This window comes from Nerophis ophidion, linkage group LG15, assembly GCF_033978795.1.
Source record: "Nerophis ophidion isolate RoL-2023_Sa linkage group LG15, RoL_Noph_v1.0, whole genome shotgun sequence".
Lineage (NCBI taxonomy): Eukaryota > Metazoa > Chordata > Actinopteri > Syngnathiformes > Syngnathidae > Nerophis > Nerophis ophidion.
This window is the reverse complement of record NC_084625.1, coordinates 13670823-13693167: the sequence shown is the minus strand read 5'-3', so window position 1 is coordinate 13693167 and position 22345 is coordinate 13670823. Positions and strand designations below refer to the sequence as shown.

The 22345-nt window shown below is 41.9% G+C and overlaps 1 protein-coding gene across 1 annotated transcript in view; it reads right to left on the bottom strand.

Annotated features, from left to right (window-relative positions):
* LOC133569297 (cadherin-10-like) overlaps positions 1-22345 on the bottom strand; it is a 96832-nt gene that overhangs the window by 53762 nt on the left and 20725 nt on the right. Inside the window, exon 2 of the mRNA XM_061921525.1 lies at positions 20950-21299. Within this exon, the coding sequence (XP_061777509.1) occupies positions 20950-21156 (207 nt within the window). The 5' untranslated portion in view covers positions 21157-21299. The remainder of the gene's footprint in view (positions 1-20949; positions 21300-22345) is intronic.

The following is a 22345-nucleotide window of genomic DNA, read 5'->3' as shown; positions in this document are numbered from 1 at the left end:
ACAGCTCGTTGAAAAAACTGGTCGAGAATGTACTCACGCATTTGCTCACAAAGTGGTGACCATCCTTTTTTGTGAATGACTGAACATTTCATGGAAGCAGCTTTTATACCCAATCATGGCACTCACCTGTTCCCAATTAGCCCGTTCACCTGTGGAATGTTCCAAATAAGTGTTTGATGAGCATTCCTCAACTTTCTCAGCCTTTTTTGCATCTTGTGCCAGATTTTTTGAAACATGTTGCAAGCATCAAATTCCAAATGAACTAATATTTGCAAAAAAAAAAATAACCAATTTTACCCGTTCGAACGTTAAGTATATTTTATTTGCAGTCTATTCAACTGAATATAGGTTGAAAAGGATTTGCAAATCATTGCATTCTGTTTTTATATACGATTTACACAACGTCCCAACTTCAGTTTTTATTTTTATTTTTATTTTATTTTTTATATATACAAGCAAAAAGGAGCAGGCAGCAGCTCACACATTCTCATACTTTCTGTAAAATTCAGGAAGAAATGTCTGCCAGTTTGAAAAATGTCTCGACAATAAACTACATGAAGGAGCCCAGAATTGTTTTTATTTAAATGCTTGCGATATTTCAGAGTTCTTCACAGGGAAACCTTACAATGTATTGGATCTTTAAACTGCTCTTTAATTGAGTAGATGGCCAGTTATTGTGATGTAGAAAAATGCCATATTTTTCCCAATTTTCCCAAGAGATTTCGCATATTTTGAAATGCAAATTAGACTCACGTAATACAAGTGTTTGTGAAATCCCCTGATGATGTTTGCTGCTAAATTAACCACGAGATTAGCGCCACATATAACATTATGTAACTACTGGTGTGTGGTTTTCAAAAAAAATATGTTAAAAAAAACAACTTAAAACTTTGTTCAGCTTTTTACTGCCATACTATTCATGTTTAAATAACTTTTACTGCAAATGAGTATCGGCTATAGGGCTGGGCGATATATAGAATACGTATTTCCTTGAATTGCCGCCGGGGCACTAATTAGTCTAAAACCTCTTCTCACTCCTGTGCTTACCAAAGGCATGCAGTAAAAATAAGCATGTGCTAATTATTTTAAAACCTCTTCTCACTCCGGCACTTACCAAAGGCATGCAGTACAAAATTTGAGTGTGATGTAAGCTTGGACCTTTAATCCTACTGAACAGCTCTTAATCTTCTTCCCTTCATGCAATTTCAAATTACCGGTATTGAAATCAGCCTCCTCCATTTTGAAAATGATGACAGGGGAAGTGTCACTCGTGATGTCACAAGTTTGACCAGGCGGTAATATTAAGCATGCGCTAATTATTTTGGGAAGCGAGTAATTCAAGGCAGGCGCATACTACATGCCCTTCGGCAATTCAAGGAAATACGGTATAGTCAATATACCGCGGGTTTGTGTCTGTGCGATATAGAAAATGACTATATTGTGATATTCGAGTATACGTTCTCACACAGTTGCTTTTAGCTGCGGGCATTACACTACAAGCATCTCCCACTCTTTCTGGTCTCTCCTCACAGAGACTTAAAACAAGCGCACCTTCTTACATGCATCACGTGTGCAACATTAGCCGCGATGCTAACGGTGCGTTGCGAGTGGTATTACAAGAGAGAGAGAAGGTACGAATCTGGTAACAAATGAATGAAGAATTAATTCCCAAGAAAAACCACAGGGGGCCCATCATCCGGCGGTGGTTTGGCTTCAAGCGGGAAGATGTATAACATATGTGGGGCAAAAGCGTTGCTACAAAAAGTAGCAGCACTGCTAATGTAGCATCATTTGAAAATTCACCTGCGAGAGAATGAAGAGCGCTTGAAATTCCGCATGTCAACATCTCCGTTAGGTGCCACACCAACAAAATGCCGAAGCAACTATTTTCAAAATCAACACAGTATGAAAAATATAGTCAACAACAGACGGATATAACGTCCGCAGTAACCTACCACATAGCGAAGGACATACACTATTTATTTTTTCCTATTATGCAACTCATTTTTATTTGACAGTTATTGAAATATCTTGTGTGACATCATGCACAAAAGTGCACTTTATTTGTTTTTAACTATTGTAGTGGCGTTCTGTACAAAAAGTGCATTTAAATGTAGTGTGGTTTTCATATGTCATCTTAGTGACTGTCAGGCTTGGACTTGGACGTGGGTTGTTTTCCCGAGGTGCGAAGCGATTGGAGTGGAAACGGCAATGGCATGAAGGTAAAGACATCTTTATTTTAACACTAAAACTAAAAACAGGAACCAACTAAAAGCGCATACAATGGCGGTACAAAAACTGGGCTTTGAAACAAAAGAATAGCATAAAGGCTACAAACTATCAACATGAAACAAAAACACTTGCACAGTGGCATGAATAACAAAACTACTTACGGTGACCGAAACAAGGGGCATGGATCAATAGGGGCGGTTTAGCTCGGTTGGTAGAGCGGCCGTGCCAGCAACTTGAGGGTTGCAGGTTCGATTTCCGCATCCGCCATCCTAGTCACTGCCGTTGTGTCCTAGGGCAAGACATTTTACCCACCTGCTCCCAGTGCCACCCACACTGGTTTAAATGTAAATTAGATATTGGGTTTCACTATGTAAAGCACTTTGAGTCACTTGAGAAAAAGCGCTATATAAATATAATTCATTTCACTTCACAATTGCATGGATAGCAAGGTGCGTAGCAAGTGATCGAGGGCGTGAAGGGGGTGATATTGCCAGGAAGAAGAACAGAAACAGAATGGCTTAAATAGCAGTGACATGATCAGTGAAAACAGGTGAGCGAGTGCCAAAACATGAGACAGGTGCGTTACAGTTGAAAACTTATGAGTTGTCACGGTAACAAAACAAACCAGAAAGTGCAAAACAAGAACTGAGTGTACAAAAAACAAAACTGAACATGACCAAAAGAAGAGATGATCCCATCGGCGTGACAGTGACATCATGCACAAAAGTGCAATTTATTTGTTTTGAATTATTGTAGTGGCATTTTGTACAAAAAGTGCACTTAAATTTATGTCATCTTAGTGACTGTCAGGCTTGGACTTGCACGTGGGTTTTTTTCCCTAGGTGCGAAGCGATTGGAGTGGAAACGGCAATGGCATGAAGGTAAAGACATCTTTATTTTAACACTAAAACTAAAAACAGGAACAAACTAAAAGCGCGCACAATGGCGGTACAAAAAACTGGGCTTTGAAACAAAAGACTAGCATAAAGGCTACAAATTATCAACATGAAACAAAAACACTTGCACAGTGGCATGAATAACAAAACTACTTACGTTGACCGAAACAAGGGGCATGGATCAATAGGGGCGGTTTAGCTCGGTTGGTAGAGCGGCCGTGCCAGCAACTTGAGGGTTGCAGGTTCGATTTCCGCATCCGCCATCCTAGTCACTGCCGTTGTGTCCTAGGGCAAGACACTTTACCCACCTGCTCCCAGTGCTACTCACACTGGTTTGAATGTAACTTAGATATCGGGTTTCAGTATGTAAAGCGCTTTGAGTCACTAGAGAAAAAGTGCTATGTAAATACAATTCACTTCACTTCACAATTGCATGGATAGCAAGGTGCGTAGCAAATGATCGAGGGCGTGAAGGAGGTGATATTGCCAGGAAGAAGAACAGAAACAGAATGGCTTAAATAGCAGTGACATGATCAGTGAAAACAGGTGAGCGAGTGCCAAAACGTGAGACAGGTGCGTGACAGGTGAAAACTTATGAGTTGTCACGGTAACAAAACAAACCAGAAAGTGCAAAACAGGAACTGAGTGTCCAAAAAACAAAACCGAACATGACCAAAAGAAGACATGATGCCATAGGCGTGACAGTGACATCATGCACAAAAGTGCACTTTATTTGTTTTGAATTATTGTAGTGGCATTTTGTACAAAAAGTGCACTTAAATGTATGTCATCTTAGTGACTGTCAGGCTTGGACTTGGACGTGGGTTTTTTTCCCGAGGTGCGAAGCGATTGTAGTGGAAACGGCAATGGCATGAAGGTAAAGACATCTTTATTTTAACACTAAAACTAAAAACAGGAACAAACTAAAAGCGCGTACAATGGCGGTGCAAAAAAACTGGGCTTTGAAACAAAAGACTAGCATAAAGGCTACAAACTATCAACATGAAACAAAAACACTTGCACAGTGGCATGAATAACAGAACTACTTACGTTGACCGAAACAAGGGGCATGGATCAATAGCATGGATAGCAAGGTGCGTAGCAGGTGATCGAGGGCGTGAAAGAGGTGATGTTGCCAGGACGAAGAATAGAAACAAAATTGCTTAAATAGCAGTGACAATCAGTGAAAACAGGTGAGCGAGTGCCAAACCGTGAGACAGGTGCGTGACAGGTGAAAACTAATGAGTAGTCATGGTAACAAAACAAACCAGAAAGTGCAAAACAGGAACCGAGTGTCCAAAAAACAAAACCGAACATGACCAAAAAAAAACATGATCCCATAGGTGTGGCAGTGACATCATGCACAAAAGTGCACTCATAGCTTGTTTTAAAAAAATGTCTCTGACAATCTTGCTCTTTCTGTTTTGGAAATGACATGAATGTTTGTTTCACTGCTTAATAACTGATTATTGAATACAGTTTTGCTAAATTTACTTATTTGTGATTTTTTTCTTTGCATGAAAGTTTAAAATAAGCATATATTAATGCAGTATGAGCAAGAATGTTTTAATGTAGACACATAGAATCATCAGACTGCTGTGGTTATATGTATCAAGCGTTCATTCAAGGCTAAGGCAAAATATCGAGATACATATCCTGTATCATGACATGGCCTAAAAATATCAAGATATTAATACAAGGCCATATCGCCCAGCCCTAATCGGTTTTCAACATCCTTGACTACTGTAATAATCTGTATCGGCCCTGAAAAAACCTTATGGGTTGATCTCTATCCCTTAGAAGGGCCATTCATTTGCCTCTCCAAAAGAAAGGGACTTTGAGGACCACCACGTTCAAAAAGAGGCCAACAATAGCCAAAGATTGTGTTAGCGCCCACAAACGAGTTATTTTGCCATCCATCAGTATGCAGGACTGTTCTTCCCCAGTCATCCTAGGCCACAGAAACCCAACAACCACCGGATTGTGACCACCCCCCAGGGAACACACTCGCCCAAGACGTTCAGTACTGTATGCACGGGTATGGCAAAAACGTATTCAGTTGTGGAACATTGTTTGGAACTTAAATCCAAGATGATGTCATGACATACTTTTTTGCAATGGTTTGACACATTTCCTTGCCTGGAAGTGATGGAACCATGTTTTAAGTAGCTGCTGTCATAATGTGTGTTTTGCTTCTTTGCTGTGTTATCCTCTTTGAACTGGGAAGTTGCCCAGCAGTCTTGGTGGGAATCTCACCTAGCTTTGTATACAAACCCTGTTTCCGTATGAGTTGGGAAATTGTGTTAGATGTAAATATAAATGGAATACAATGACTTTCAAATCCTTTTCAACCCATATTCAGTTGAATATGCTAGAAATACAACATATTTGATGTTCAAACTGATAAACATTTATTTTTTTTGCAAATAATCATTAACTTTAGAATGTGATGCCAGCAACACGTGACAAAGAAGTTGGGAAATGTGGCAATAAATACTGATAAAGTTGAGGAATGCTCATCAAACACTTATTTGAAATGTCCCACAGGTGTGCAGGCTTATTGGGAACAGGTGGGTGCCATGATTGGGTACAAAAACAGCTTCCCAAAAAAATGCTCAGTCTTTCACAAGAAAAGATGGGGCGAGGTACACCCCTTCGTCCACAACTGCGTGAGCAAATAGTCAAACAGTTTAAGAAAAACGTTTCTCAAAGTATAATTGCTAGAAATTTAGGGATTTCAACATCTACGGTCCATAATATCATCAAAAGGTTCAAAGAATCTGGAGAAATCACTCCACGTAAGCGGCATGGCCGGAAACCAACATTGAATGACCGTGACCTAAGATCCCTCAGCACTGTATCAAAAACCGACATCAATCTCCAAAGGATATCACCACATGGGCTCAGGAACACTTCAGAAAACCACTGTCAGTAAATACAGTTTGTCACTACATCTGTATGTGCGCGTTAAAGCTCTACTGTGCAAAGCGAAAGCCATCTGAAACGCCGCCGGCTTCTCTGGGCCCGAGATTATCTATGATGGACTGATGCAAAGTGGAAAAGTGTTCTGTGGTCTGACGAGTCCACATTTCAAAGTTTTTTGGGGAAATATTTGACATCGTGTCAACCGGACAAAAAGGGGAATCAATCAATCCAGACTGTTATTGACGCAAAGTTCAAAAGCCAGCAACTCCCCCCTCTGTTGCGAGGTGTTGTGATTACCGTATTTTCCGAACTATAACATTTGATTTACAGTAACAGTATCAGATAGTTTTTAACGTGTTTATTGAATCGAGGAAAAGATCCCCTCCACTATGTGATATACATTTTGCACTACATGTGATACCCATGCTTGCCAACCCTCCCAATTTTCCCGAGAGACTCCCGAATTTCAGTGCCCATCCCGAAAATCTCCCGGGGCAACCATTCTCCCGAATTTCTCCCGATTTCCCCCCCGGACAACATTATTGGGGGCGTGTCTTTAAGGCACTGCCTTAAACGTCCTCTACAACCTGTCGTCAAATCCGTCGCCCCAACCCCGACCACGCCCCCCCAACTCCCTCCTCCCAAAATAGGAGGTCTCAAGGTTGGCAAGTGTGATAGCAAAATTACTTCCATCCATCATCTTCCGCTTATCTGAGGTCGGGTCGCGGGGGCAACAGCCTAAGCAGGGAAACCCAGACTTCCCTCTCCCCAGCCACTTCGTCTAGCTCTTCCCGGGGGATCCCGAGGCGTTCCCAGGCCAGCTGGGAGACATAGTCTTCCCAACGTGTCCTGGGTCTTCCCCGTGGCCTCCTACCGGTTGGACGTGCCTTAAACACCTCCCTAGGGAGGCGTTCGGGTGGCATCCTGACCAGATGCCCGAACCACCTCATCTGGCTCCTCTCGATGTGAAGGAGCAGCGGCTTTACTTTGAGTTCCTCCCGGATGGCAGAGCTTCTCACCCTATCTCTAAAGAAGAGCCCCGCCACACGGCGGAGGAAACTCATTTCGGCCGCTTGTACCCGTGATCTTATCCTTTCGGTCATGACCCAAAGCTCATGACCATAGGTGAGGATGGGAACGTAGATCGACCGGTAAATTGAGAGCTTTGCCTTCCGGCTCAGCTCCTTCTTCACCACAACGGATCGGTACAACGTCCGCGTTACTGAAGACGCTGCACCGATCCGCCTGTCGATCTCACGATCCACTCTTCCCTCACTCGTGAACAAGACTCCTAGGTATTTGAACTCCTCCACTTGGGGCAGGGCCTCCTCCCCAACCCGGGGATGGCATTCCACCCTTTTCCGGGCGAGAGCAAAAGTACTCGTTTTAATTGATGATGTTCTTTGAACGGGTCGCCAAAAGTTGTTTTATTAGGCTTAGGAATGTGACACTTAGATCAAGCTCTATCTCCCGTGTCTTTGATGTGACATGTGGACTATAGTTGACCTGGGCATGTGTGTTATCTCTTCCTGACCCCCAACAGAGCTAAATTGGTCCCCTTTCCTGAGTGACCCCCCCTTTCTGGGTAAACAACACCCTCTCCCCTTCACAGGACCTTGGGCATTCATTCCACTGGGGTACTGTATGTTAATGAGCATGGAGGGTGGGACTTCTGAGAATGTATAAGTGACATTACATATTCTAAAAGAGTTAGAACAAGCTAGAACGAACAGATGTGTCGTTCTGGTTTGGTCTCGCTTTGCAAAGCCTGTTATTATTTGTTTGTTACTTTGAGAAATCATTTTAAAGCTATTTGTCACTAAAGGATCGTCTTTAAGTATGCGACCCCCTGCCTAGTGTGATCACAATTAATCATATGTGGCTTCACGGTGGCAGAGGGGTTAGTGCGTCTGCCTCACAATACGAAGTTCCTGCAGTCCTGGGTTCAAATCCAGGCTTAGGATCTTTCTGTGTGGAGTTTGCATGTTCTCCCCGTGAATGCGTGGGTTCCCTCCGGGTACTCCAGCTTCCTCCCACTTCCAAAGACATGCACCTGGGGATAGGTTGATTGGCAACACTAAATTGGCCCTAGTGTGTGAATGTGAGTGTGAATGTTGTCTGTCTATCTGTGTTGGCCCTGCGATGAGATGGCGACTTGTCCAGGGTGTACCCTGCCTTCCGCCCGATTGTAGCTGAGATAGGCGCCAGCGACCCCGAAAGGGAATAAGCGGTAGAAAATGGATGGATGGATGTTGGTATTTTTTTTATTTTTTTTAACCAAATGTTAGTTTTCGCTCTTGGAAGCAAGCATAGTTTGATAGCGATCGTTAAGAGTTTTTTTTCAATTATTCCACATCAACTTCCAAACCATGCGTGGACCTCCCCTTCCGCACCCACCCGCTACATTTCCTCAGCAATTCATTACAGCCTCGTGTTCTTCCTGACAGCTGAGTAATGAAGGATATTGGACAGGAGAAATGAAGCCGGTTCGCTGGCTGTCACGCGGCTGCAGAGGGAACATCAAGGCGCCATCAACTGATAACCCGCCTCGCTCTTGGCATTTACTTTGCCGCCGCATCACATAACACAACAAGGCAGCGTTTCGTCGGCCCGCCCTGATTGATACGCTTTCTTCTTCAGCGCCGCCGTTGCGTTTGTGATGCGCTTCCTTCGCCAAAAGTTGTCAGAGCCCCCCCCCCCCCCCCGCGGCTCGAAGCCGCACACTTGTTTACCGCCGAAGATGTGAGGTGCGTGATGAAAGGCAGCCTCCTCCGAGAAAATTGGCTGTCGACAGTCGCCGCCTTTGCCTCGCCGGAGTTGATAAGTGTAGCGTTTCTTTTTTCATCACACCTGTCTTTAACGTGCACGCCCCCGAGCTCAGCTGACAGGAACCTCTCTGATCCGGAAGGATCTGGAACGTCCCATAGCCCATCATTTTTATTTATTTTTTTTTTTGTCTGCAAAATACAGTGGTTCTTAACCCGGGTTCGATTGAACCCTAAGGGTTCGGCGAGTCGGCCTCAGGGGTTCGGGACACACCCGAGTCATCGTGTAAATAAAAACGTCTCCCTATCCGCAATTTATGGTCCCACTGACATACACTTCACAGGAGCCAAGCGTGCAGATTTTAACAACAAGTCTTTCGGCATAGCTCGGTTGGTAGAGTGGCCGTGCCAGCAACTTGAGGGTTGAAGGTTCGATTCCCGCTTCCGCCATCCTAGTTACTGCCGTTGTGTCCTTGGGCAAGACACTTTACCCACCTGCTCCCAGTGCCACCCACACTGGTTTAAATGTAACTTAGCTATTGGGTGTCACTATGTAAAGCGCTTTGAGTCACTTGAGAAAAGCGCTATATAAATATAATTCACTTCACTTCACTTTCTCCCGCAGAAGGTGACTTTTCAGTCACGTCCGTATCCTCTCTCTGTTGCGATCCGTGTCTCAGATCGTCATTTGTTTATTTTTCCATCTTGGTTTCATTCTCTTCTGACCCACTTACTTCCTGTTTAGTCCGTTCCCATGGTTACACATTGATTTCACCTGCTCCTCGTTTTCTACACAGACCTGGTTCTCCTTGATTTCTCCCTATAGAAGCTTTCCTCTTTTCTTTTTTCAATCTGGGTCCATAAATTTGCCTTTGACTTTACGCAGGTATATTCTCACTAGCTTTTCACGCTAAGCTTTTGTTTTATTTCGGCTCTCATGCTGATGAATTGTTTTTCCTTTTTGTGTGCCTTCGTGCCAGTCTTAGTTTTTCTGTTTTCTATTCCTAGCTTTTATGCGAGCGCCCTTGGTTCATTTTGTCTGTTAGCTCCAGTATTTTTGTTCATAGCCTGCTTTTGTTAAGTTTAATAAATCATTTAAACTTACCATTGCTGTGTTCTTGTCGACGCATCCACGGAGGGACAAACCCGGCATTACTATGCCAACCAGTCCTTACACTCTCCTCCCTGCTCTTGGCCGCTCACTGTCAGCTGTGTCTCGCCGTCAGCACATGCCCAGCCCCCATCCGATGGTGCTTGTCCTCAGCACCATAGACAGAGGCGGTGACCTTTGCAAACAATGTTCCCTCTAATTTTCCATATGCGTGAGCAAACGCAAAACCTACTTAAGCATTCATTGGCGGACATATGAACAACGTCAGATACGCACATTGCGGCCACACCAGCAGCACACCTATCCCAAACCTGACTAAATACAAAGTTAAATGTTTTATTATTATAATGAAATGACAGCAGTCATTTCCATGGGATATTTTCCAAATATAACATTTTGTTTTTCATTAGCTGTGTACTAGTATTGCATGTCTGTGTGGGGGTCCTGCTTTGGAAATAATTTGTACCCATTTCCGATATCGCATTTAGTTTCCACTAAAACATTCACATGTTGCACAATGAGATGTAAACATGGGATCATGTGCACATTCCTGTAACTTTCTGTTTGTAAAATATACCTTTATTAGTATGTCTTTAATATAATAACATCATTTCATAGTCAATATTTATAAATCAAGATTGCATTAAGAAAAAACAACTTTTTTTTTTCACTTAAGAAGGGTTCGGTGAATGCGCATATGAAACTGGCGGGGTTCGGTACCTCCAACAAGGTTAAAAACCACTAGCATAATAAATGCCATATTTTAAGTACCAGAGTGGAAGGGGACGACACAAAGGTTAGCAACACCGGCGTAGCTAACATAACTAAACATACAGCTTTGTTGTTGACTGACCGATATTGTTTTAGGATGTGTAGCGAAGCCTGGGGCAAATAAGTAAAATGATAGTCGCCACCTTTCTTGCAAGTTTCAGGGGAAACATTTTTTTTATTTGTTTTGCATTTTAGAGAAGAAGCGCTCAAAGCCACGAGAGGGGCACATTTGCAGTGATGGGAAAGCTAAGCTACATGTTACTCTCGATAAAATGTGGCTACGCTACATGGGGGGCTATCCCCGGAGATTTGTAGCACGCTGTACTACAAGCTACACTAGACTGACCATACGTCCTCTTTTCCCCGGACATTTCCTCTTTTGCTGGGCTGTCCGGGCGGGGTTTCTTAAATGCCTCAAATGTCCGGCATTTTGAGTTAGGGTTGCGTGTATTTTCAATGTACATCTTGGGTTAAGAAGGGGTTAAATACAAAATAGTCGCAGTTACAGTAACATTGATATTATACATGTGGGCCCACGGATAGAAATGCTGATAAATATGGCATTTTTTCCATAACTTGAGTTGATTTATTTTGGAAAATCTTGTTACATTGTTTAATGCATCCAGCGCGGCATCACAACAAAATCAGGCATAATAATGTGTTAATTTCACGATTGTATATATCGGTATGGGTTGATATCGGAATCGGCACCTAAGAGTTGGACAATATCGGCAAAAAAGCCATTATCGGACATCTCTAGTTTTTTGTTTTTTTTATAACGAAATGACGGTAGTTTTTTCACTCGAATAATTTTTTATAAGCGATTTATAGTTGTTGTTTTATACACTTGTTTTATGTTTTATTATAACATAATTATAGTTTGATTTGCCTAATGCAGGGGTCGGCAACCCAAAATGTTGAAAGAGCCATTTTGGACCAAAACTACAAAAACCAATCTGTCTTGAGCCTCAAAAAAAAAAAAAGTTGTACAACTGACCGGAAACTGAACTGAAAGTCAGAACGATCGGGAAAAAAACTTAAATTAGTTTTGCATTTAAGAGAAGAAGCGCTCAAAGCCACGAGAGGGGCACATTTGCAGTGATGGGAAAGCTAAGCTGCAAGTTACTCTCGATTAAATTTAGCTACGCTGCATGGGAGGTTACACCCGGAGATTTGTACCACGCTACACTAGACTAGAAGACATGTCCTCTTTTGCAGGGCTGTCCGGGTGGAGTTTCTTAAATGCCTCAATGTCCGACAATTTGAGTTAGGGCTGCGTGTATTTTCAATGTACGTCCAGGGTTAAGAAGGATTTAAAAACAAAACAAATTGTGAAGGTGGACGCATGCAGCACATTCGTGAGGGAGGGGCAGAGGCAGAGAGAGCGAGAGAGTTGTGATAAACGCGCATGCGTTGTCAGGCTCTGCTTTTTAGCGATATATTTATCAGATTTAATTTTTTTGTTATCTATAGCAGGGGTGTCAAAAGTGTGCTCCGGAGGTCATTTGCGGCCCACAGCTAATGTTTTAAAGGCACATGGCCCATTTTAAAAATATTATAAAAAAAATAAAAAAACCGTAACAAAAGTTAAATAAATAAGCTTAAAGCGGAAATGTAATTTAGAAAAAACTTGCTATACTGACTAATTAAACAAAGCTGTTTTTTTTCTTTCAAACTGTCATTGCTCAAATGATAATATTGAATCAAAATCAATGTTATTATGAATTATTGATCTTTCCGAGGTTCTGATTACCACATATCAAATATTCTGTTATGATCCGCTGCCCGGATCATTCCATGTTCTAGTTTTGTTCCATTTTTGTATCTCATTCAGTTGTTTGACGTCCTTAGGTCCTGCTTTAATCTGTTTCCATGGTAACGTATTGTTTTTTTTACCTGCCTTGGTTTCCAGACGTACACCTGTTTTGCTAATCACCATCCTTATTTAAGCCAGCCCTTTCTGTTCATTCACTCTCTGATCCTAATTTGCTTACATGCAACAAGTGACGATTACTGTTTTATGTTTATACTCTGTAGCTTTTGCGCTACGCCTTATTTATCCCTAGCTCTCATGCTAGTTGTATTTGTTTGCCTTTTCTGCCTAGCACCAGTGTTTTTGTTCTTAGCCTGTTTTTAGTTAAATACATCTCTATTTCTTACTATTCACTGTGTTCTTGCCCGATCGCATCCAGGAAAGAACAAATCCGGCATCACTATGCCGAGCAAGCGTCACATATTCCACTTTAAAAAATATTTTTGGTGGAAGATTTTGCATATTTTGTGTGTTTGCCATGAAAAAAATAGTTTTGTTTGACAGAAAAAGGGTGGAAAACCAAAAAACAACATAAAAATAAAACATTTTGAAATGGATAGATCGGAAGTTTATGTAGACTTTTCTTTTTTTACTTTTTCCTAATGAATTAAGTAACGTATATGACAACCTTTTTCCGAAACACAATATAGGATGCGAGATATAACATAATTTATACATTTATCTTTTTTTTTTTTTCAAAACGCTTACAAAAAAGTGGGACCCCAAAAATTTCCTGTGGGACCCCATTTTGAAAATTCCTAGCGCCAACACTGCTTGGTAGGAGGTAGCGGGGGGTCCCGGAAGAGTTAGTGCTGCTAGGGGTTCTAGGAATTTGTTCTGTTGTGTTTATGTTGTGTTACGGTGCGGTTAGTCTCCCGAAATGTGTTTGTCATTCTTGTTTGGTGTGGGTTCACAGTGTGGCGCATATTTATAACAGTGTTAAAGTTGTTTATACGGCCACCCTCAGTGTGACCTGTATGGCTGTTAACCAAGTATGCTTTGCATTTACTTGTGTGTGTGAAAAGCGGTAGATTTTATGTGATTGGGCCAGTACGCAAAGGCAGTGCCTTTAAGGTTTATTGTTGCTCTGAACCTCTCCCTACGTCCGTGTACACAGCGGCGTTTAAAAAAGTCATACATTTTACTTTTTCAAACCGATACCGATAATTTCCGATATTACATTTTAAAGCATTTATCAACCGACCATATCGGCGGTCCAATATTATCGGACGTCCTTAATCAAGACCATTGAGTGTCTTTATAACCGCGCCTTGAAAGTCCTAGACAAGAAGAGTATAGGATATAATCAATACCAAATTTTAACCAAATGCAATATTTTAAGTTTTGCCAATTTATTTTGTTACACACAGTCAAACTGTTTTTAAGTGCTTGGAATAACTCTGGTCCCCAATTGCTCTGCAAGGCAATTACAAGACTGCAAAGTGCTACCAGATCGACCACCCGAGCAATATCAAAAGGCAACCGTTGCTTTCCATTCCGCAGAACATCTTTTACCCGGACTGCCTTTTCAATAAAAAGACCACAACTATGGAATTCTCTGCCTGACACTTTGAAAAGCATACCTGCATTTGTCACTTTCAAAAAAACTAACACTTCTGGCTAGTTGAGCAACAATCGTGGTACCATGTTTATTTTTTACTAATTAGTTTTTATCTGGTCTGGACTTTGTCTGTGTTATTACTATTATCATTTTTATCGACTCATCTTTGCCTTTTTCTTTTTCTTTTCTTATTTTAATGATGTTGGTTCTGGGTTGTTGTTTTTTTTGTTGGGGACAAGTGTTGTAAATTAACTTTGGCTACAAACACTATAATGCATACATTGGATAACTGTTTCAGATATTTCTGTGTCTGTCCTTATTTCAAATATATATATATATATATATATATATATATACACACACACATATATATATATATATATATATATATATATATATATATATATATATATATATGTATGTAGGTGTGGGAAAAATCACAAGACTACTTCATCTCTACAGAACTGTTTCATGAGGGGTTACCTCAATCATCAGGAGATTTTAATGGAAGCATTCACATACAATGGTTTATATAGGGCACAGAGTGGGTGGGTACAGGCAGGCGTAGGGTGTGGTGAATGGCTCATGTGTTACCTAGGAGGTGTTTCCGTCTGTGGTGGCATGTTGAAAAGATTTCACTGCGCTTGTTGAGGGATGACAGGTCTGGATGATATAAAATAAACAGTTTCTCTTTTAAGCATAGGTTGCATCTTTTATTACCACTGTTGTAAGGTGTGCTGGATGCAAGAATGTGCCATGTTATTGAATATTCAACATTATTGTCTTTGAGGTTCCAAATGTGCTTGCTGAGTTCTGTGGAATTCCGCAAAGTCTGGTTTCTAAAGGAGGCCTTGTGACTATTCCATCTGGTTTTAAACGCTCCTTTGGTTAATCCTACGTAGATGTCGGATTTCCTAATGTCCTTGCGTGTTACCTTTGCTTGGTAAACGACTGATGTTTGTAAGCACCCTCCGTTGAGAGGGCAGTCCGGTTTCTTGCGACAGTTACATTCCTTATTGATTTCAGAGTCGTTTAGTTTGGGGGTAGGCATCGAGCACTATTCTCTGGATAATCCAATCGAGACAAATATATATATATATATATATATATATATATATATATATATATATATATATATATATATATATATATATATATATATATATATACATAGTTATATATAGTTATGTGTGTGTATATATATATATATATATATATATATATATATATATATATATATATATATATATATATATATATATCAATGTTTATTTATATAGCCCTAAATCACGTGTGCCTCAAAGGGCTGCACAAACCACAACGACATCCTCGGTAGGGCCCACATAAGGGCAAGGAAAAACTCACCCCAGTGGGACCGAAAGCAATGGATGTCGAGCGGATCTAACATGATATTGTGAAAGTCAAATCCATAGTGGATCTAACGTAACCGTGAGAATAAAGTCCAAAGTGGATCCAATATAGTAGCGAGAGTCCCGTCCAAAGTGGGGACAGCAGGAAACCATCCCATATATATGTATAAAAGAATCTATCTGTAGATTGACAGGAAAAAAAAAAAGAATTGTGTTGTTTGGGAACAGTTGGTAATGGTTATGTGCAGTAAAACTTTTCATGAACTCAACTCACCTTAATTTGTGTTCCTAAATTTGTGTTGGATGTCTTTGATTAAGAGAGCAGTTATGATTTATGTTTACAGAGTAAACAACTAAAATCTAAGGTTTTGGAGCATTGTTTTCTCTAAATGCATACATTTGCCAAAGACAGGCCTTAAAATATAATCTTTTTTATTTTTTATAAGTTGGTCAGCTTGAAGCCTCCCTCTGTCTCGGGCTCCTTTGTCGTCATGTGACATAAGTGCATGACTGTTATGAGTTGGCTCACTAGTTTCAATGACCCGCCTTATCTTGCCTCTGATTGGCCAATCCGTAATGTTTTGCCCTAACCTCAACCAATCGTGACTCATCAAACGAACGGTGTAAAAAGCTCTCTCCCGGTTGAAGTTAACCCAGAAGGCGGCAGCACGACTTTTAACAGGGGCCAGGAAACGCGAGCATATAACCCCAATTCTTAGACTTTGCACTGGCTCCCTGTCATACTTGCCAACCTCGAGACCTCCTATTTCAGGGGGTGACGGCATGGTTGGGGGCGGGGCGGGCGTAGTTGGGAGCAGGGTTAAGAGGGGTGGAGTATATTTACATTCACCAAGTCAAGTATTTCAAATATATATATGTATATATATATATATTTAAACAAAAGAAATACTTGAATTTCAGTGTTCATTTATTTACACATATACACACACATAACACTCATCTATCTACTCATTGTTGAGTTAAGGGTTGAATTGTCAATCCTTGTTTTTCTAACCATATGCATGTACAGTAGATGGCAGTATTGTCCTGTTTAAGAGTGTCAAACATTACCATACATTGATTACCGTGGACCCCGACTTAAACAAATTGAAAAACATATTTGGGTGTTACTATTTAGTGGTCAGTCGTACGGAATATGTACTGAACTGTGCAACATACTAATAAAAGTTTCAATCAATCAATCAATGATGTTTACGGGAGACAAACTGCTTTACGGTAGACAAAAACGGACTGCTGTTGTTGTGTGTTGTTGCCGCGCTGGGAGGACGTTAATGAAACTGCCTAACAATAAACCCACATAAGAAACCAAGAACTCGCCCTCGATCATTCTACAGTTATAACATCATTGGGCATACATGCGGTGGGAAAGCGGACGTGAAAACAGGCTCCGGTCCGCATGGAGCTGGAGGGGGCGTGGCTTCCAGCTCCGCCTGAATTTCGGGAGATTTTCGGGAGAAAATCTGTCCCGGGAGGTTTTCAGGAGAGGCGCTGAATTTCGGGGGTCTCCTGGAAAATCCGGGAGGGTTGGGAAGTTCATTTTAGAATTGAATTTAAAACTTCATTGTTTGCTTTTAAAGCTTTACATGGACTGGTACCTCATCCAAATGTACACTCATGGTGCCCAATACCAGACTTAAAACCAGGGGAGACAGGACCTTTTCTGTGGTTGGCCCTAAGCTCTGGAACGTTTTGCCCCTCTATGTTCGAACTACTCCCACAGTGGACTGTTTTTGGTCTCGTCTTAAGACCCACTTTTATTCTATGGCTTTTAACATTATGTGAGTTGTGTGGCCCTCTTTTGTCCTCTGTGTTTTAAAAAATAGATATATTCATAAATATTGTTTTAATAGTTTTTTTCCCTTTGAAATCGTTTTAAACATATTTATTTTTATATTGGTTTTATATCTTTTTTTTGTTTTGTTTTTATTCAGTCATTGGTGGAGCCAAGGATAAGAATTGAATATTGTTTTTAATATTGTTGTGCAGAACTTTGGAAACATTGTTGTTTAAATGTGCTAAATAAATAAAGTGGATTGGATTTGATTGTTTTCTGTATGTATGGATTTGGAATTTCTCCATTAATATATTTTTTGGGCCTGGATTTGTTATCCATTTTCTCTCTTTCTAGCTTCTAGCTCTGAGCTATTTACATGGGTCTAACAGTAGCCAAGTTATCGCCAAGCAACTGGAAAATGAAGTTAGCTCGTTACTGTCGAAGTTAGTTGGTGACAAACCCCAAGATGCAGAGATGGAGGCAGGCATGGAGTGAGAAAACAGGCTTTAATATAAATACTAAAACAAGAACAAACAAAAGGGGTACAACAAAAAGCGCGCACGAGGTGGATAACCAACTAAGAGAGCTAGCATGGGAGCTAGAAAACAAAAGGAACTTAGCATGGAAGCTAGCAAAAACAAAAAGGGGCCTAGCGTGGACGCTAGCGGGTAGCGAGCAGGAAAACAGAAGTCGTACTTATAATAAGAAAACAAACTGGAAAGAAGGGAACAAAAAACAGCGAGCTACAAACATCTAACAAATATAGCTTACCGATACGCTGCACGGACACGAAACGGTACGACACGACAGGAGCGATAATACATGACAGGTAACAACGACAAGAACGACAATAATCCAGCACTGACTGGAGGAACAAAGCAGGTAAACTAGGAGTGGGCTGATTGACGCCAGGTGTGGCTAGGTGCCAATCAGCCGCAGCTGAGGGGAAAACCGCGCACATGGATAAAAAACAGGAAACAGACACAATAAGAGCGCTGACAGGAACTAAAGACAGGAAATACTACACACACAGAGGAAAAACAAAAACACAAACAAACTGTCAGTGGCAAACCTGACAGTTACTGCCCATCACTGCATATTTGCATGCTATTATCTCATTGCTGTATTGTAACCAATAGCTCATCCATTTTCACCTGCTCAAGTTTCCACGTAAAGCCACTCTGGATTCTTAAGACCAACTGGGCTGCAGAGATGGTCTCTGTGCACTTACTAGCAAACTCGAAGAAAACAAAAAAATCAGTCAAGTCTCTTGCAGCCAAAAATGCCTCGGCAGCTGTTATTTTGAAAAAGAAAAATCTATAGTTCACAAGTGATTTTTATTTATTTAATTTTTTTTTTGGGAGCTGCAGAACACTTCACTTCACTGCCGTACTTCCTCAGAAACGTTCTCATGTCCAACCAAAATGTCAAACATACCTTAGGAGTCCTCAAAACCATCCAATACTACGTGAGCTGCTGTCAATCAGGCCATCGACCTACTCGGTGGCCTAGTGGTTAGAGTGTCCGCCCTGAGATCGGTAGGTTGTGAGTTCAAACCCCGGCCGAGTCATACAAAAGACTATAAAAATGGGACCCATTACCTCCCTGCTTGGCACTCAGCATCAAGTGTTGGAATTGGGGGTTAAATCACCAAAATGATTCCTGAGCGCGGCCATCGCTGCTCCCCTCACCTCCCAGAGGGTGGAACAAGGGGATGGGTCAAATGCAGAGGGTAATTACACCACACCTAGTGTGTGTGCGTGTGAGTGTGACTATCAGTGGTACTTTAACTTTATTATTATTATTTTAATACAAAAACTTTAGGCTTCGGTCAGGCTGATTAGAAAAATAAGTACTAACAAAGTATTCTGCTTAAGAAAGGACTCATATATAACTGATAAAAAAATACATTTAAATATACTTATGTTGTGCTAAAATAAATCATCGGAGTTAATAATGAATATGTTTCTTAGCTACCCTGTCAAGGGCAAATGGAAATATAGTTTCACCTGTCCCACTTTGGTTTTTTCTGTCTTATGATTTGCATGTTTTAGTTTGAAAAGTAACTCTCCTCTCGTTTCAGGTCACTTGCCCTTCTTTTGTGTCATCAGTCTGACGTCATCCCTGTTCCCTGATTGTTTCCACCTGTTCCCTATTACCCTCATGTGTCTTATAAGCCCACTCCTCCCTTTGTTCTGTGCCAGATTGTTTCGTTCATTCGTGCTGTCTAGCGTCCATGTCAATGTCCATGCCTCTCCTTACCTTGCCTCATCCCGTGCTTATGTTCCTTGATCCTGAATCCCTTCGTTGCTATTTTGAGTTTTCCTTTCTTCCTCCTCAGCAGAGTGATTTATTTTTGTTATTTAGTTTATTCAGCCGAAGTGGTGAGTTATCAGTCATTTTTCATTCTTTCCTCAAGTTATTGAGTGACAATTTTTGTTAAAACTTAGTTTAGAATTTTTCATAGCTGTTGGAGCGGGGGTGTATAAGAGTTAGGATGCATGGGATTCTGGGTATTGGTTCTGTTGTGTTTATAATAATAATAATAATGGATTAGATTTATATCGCGCTTTTCTATTGTTAGATACTCAAAGCGCTCACAGAGAAGTGGGAACCCATCATTCATTCACACCCGGTGGTGGTAAGCTACATCTGTAGCCACAGCTGCCCTGGGGTAGACTGACGGAAGCGTGGCTGCCATTTTGCGCCTACGGCCCCACCGACCACCACCAATCATTCATTCATCATTCATTCACCAGTGTGAGCGGCACCGGGGGCAAGGGTGAAGTGTCCTGCCCAAGGACACAACGGCAGCGATTCAGATGTCAATAGGTGGGAAGCAAACCTGCAACCCTCAGGTTTTTAGGCACGGCTGCGCTACCCACCACGCCATGTTGTGTTTATGTTGTGTTACAGTGCGGATTTTCTCCCGAAATGGGGTTTTCATTCTTGTTTGATGTGGGTTCACAGTGTGTTAAAGTTGTTTATACAGTCTGACCTGTATGGCTGTTGATCAAGTATGCCTTGCAGTCGCTGACGTGTGACAACAGCGGCCACACACTATATGTGACGGCCGGCACGCAGATAGCATGGTATAAAAGCAGACGCAACATTTTTCAGGGGACGTTAAGGTTATTGCCATCACGGCACGTCCTCTATGTTGATGTCCTGGGGAAAATCGGAGAATATTTGTCTAGGGAGATTTCTGGGAGAGGCCCTGATATCCGGAAACCTCTTGGAAAAATCGGGGAGGTCGGCATGTATGCAACTAAGCCACATCATAGTGATCGAAGAGCTGCATGCGGCTCCGGAGCCGCGGGTTGCCGACCCCTGGTCTAGTCTAAATTCCAGCATCAAGGCTAGGTTTTGCACAACACACTATTTTACAATTGTTGATTATGCTTGTCTTGTGCTATTATCTTCGTCTACATGATCCGGCTTTCTTGCAACAACTAGATTCATTAACGGTTCTTACTGTGGGACCACAATGCTCGTAGTGGATCAATCTGTGCAAAGAGACTCGTACTAATAGCCAGCCTGAGGAAGACAATGTTGAATTGACTTGAGGAGGCAAAGCTCTTGCCAGGGCGTCCCATCTCTCCTTTGGCAGCAGACAGCTTTGTGTCAGTCCATCCCTCTTAGAGCCAATCAAAGCAGGGAGCCCAGGCCTACAGTAATTACTCTACACCCAATCTATCCGGACACGTTACCTTGCCGACATACTGATGGTCGTTCCCTGTGTATTCCTCCAGCAGAAAGAATTGATTCCACATCCATCCCCGCTTGGACCGGTGCAGAATCCTGCCGTCGCTCTCCTTCGTCCCGAACGAATTCCCAATATTCCCAGGCGTGAGAGGCAGGGCGACGGCGACGGACCAAATGGCGCAGAGCGCCAGGACCACCCGGCCGATGAACATGGTATCCGAGCGGCGAGGGGAGGTCTCACGTCCGGACGACGGGGCAAATTTATGGTGAGTAGCTCGTGACTCGGTGACCACTGCAAGGTAGCGTGAGCAGAACACACATCGTACTCCTGACGGTGCCGCCAAACACCGGAGCCCTGCGGAAAAACAGGAAACTTTAGTTGTCGAGGCATCAAGACTGTTCTTATCGGAGTGGGCTTGAATCCAAACCACATTTTCTAACAACAGCCTCGCAGTTGCATTATATATTCTGATTCCACTACATTGAAAATGAAATTAGCTCTTGAGCAGTACGACGTACGATTGGTCTTTGTTGGACCTTTGGGAAGAGATTACTGATGAAAACCGAGGCGCTAATGTACAGAAAACTCTATATCTGGGCCAGGGTTGGCAGCTGAGGCAGAACTTCACTTGTTTTGATAAGAGAATGCCCATCCATCCATCTATTTTCTACCGCTTATCCCTTTCAGGGTCGCGGTGGGTGCTGGAGCCTATCTCAGCTACAATTGGGCGGAAGGCAGGGGGTACACCCTGGACAAGTCACCACCTCATCACAGGGCCAACACAGATAGACAGACAACATTCACACTCACATTCACACACTAGGGCCAATTTAGTGTTTCCAATCAACCTATCCCCAGGTGCATGGCTTTGGAGGTGGGAAGGAGCCAGAGTACCAAGAGGGAACCGACGCAGTCACAGGGAGAACATGCAAACTCCACACAGAAAGAACCCGAGCCCAGGATTGAACCCAGGACCTTCGTATTGTGAGGCAGACGCAAATCTTTTTTTTACGATACTGTTAAACTCTATATGATGCCAATATTGTGTTTACATTTTGTTATGTAAAAATTAGGCCTGGACGGGTAAAATATCAATATATATGGCGATAGACTCATCATCGATATCAATATAAAATGCGTTCGATAAGACATTCAATACGTATTTACATTATTTGGTCGGAAGGAACCAAAAATTATGATGCAAGTTCCGGTTCATGAAGTCAGTCCCGCTCTGGGTACCCAGCAAAAGGGAAACAGAAGTCTCACAGACGATTACGTCGCAATATAAACTACCAACATTGGTCTCGCTGTGGATTCTCTGCATGGAGTGAAGAGAGAAACCATGAATTCAACTCAATAACAGAAACTTGTCATTAGTTGTGTTGGTTGTATTTTTTGTT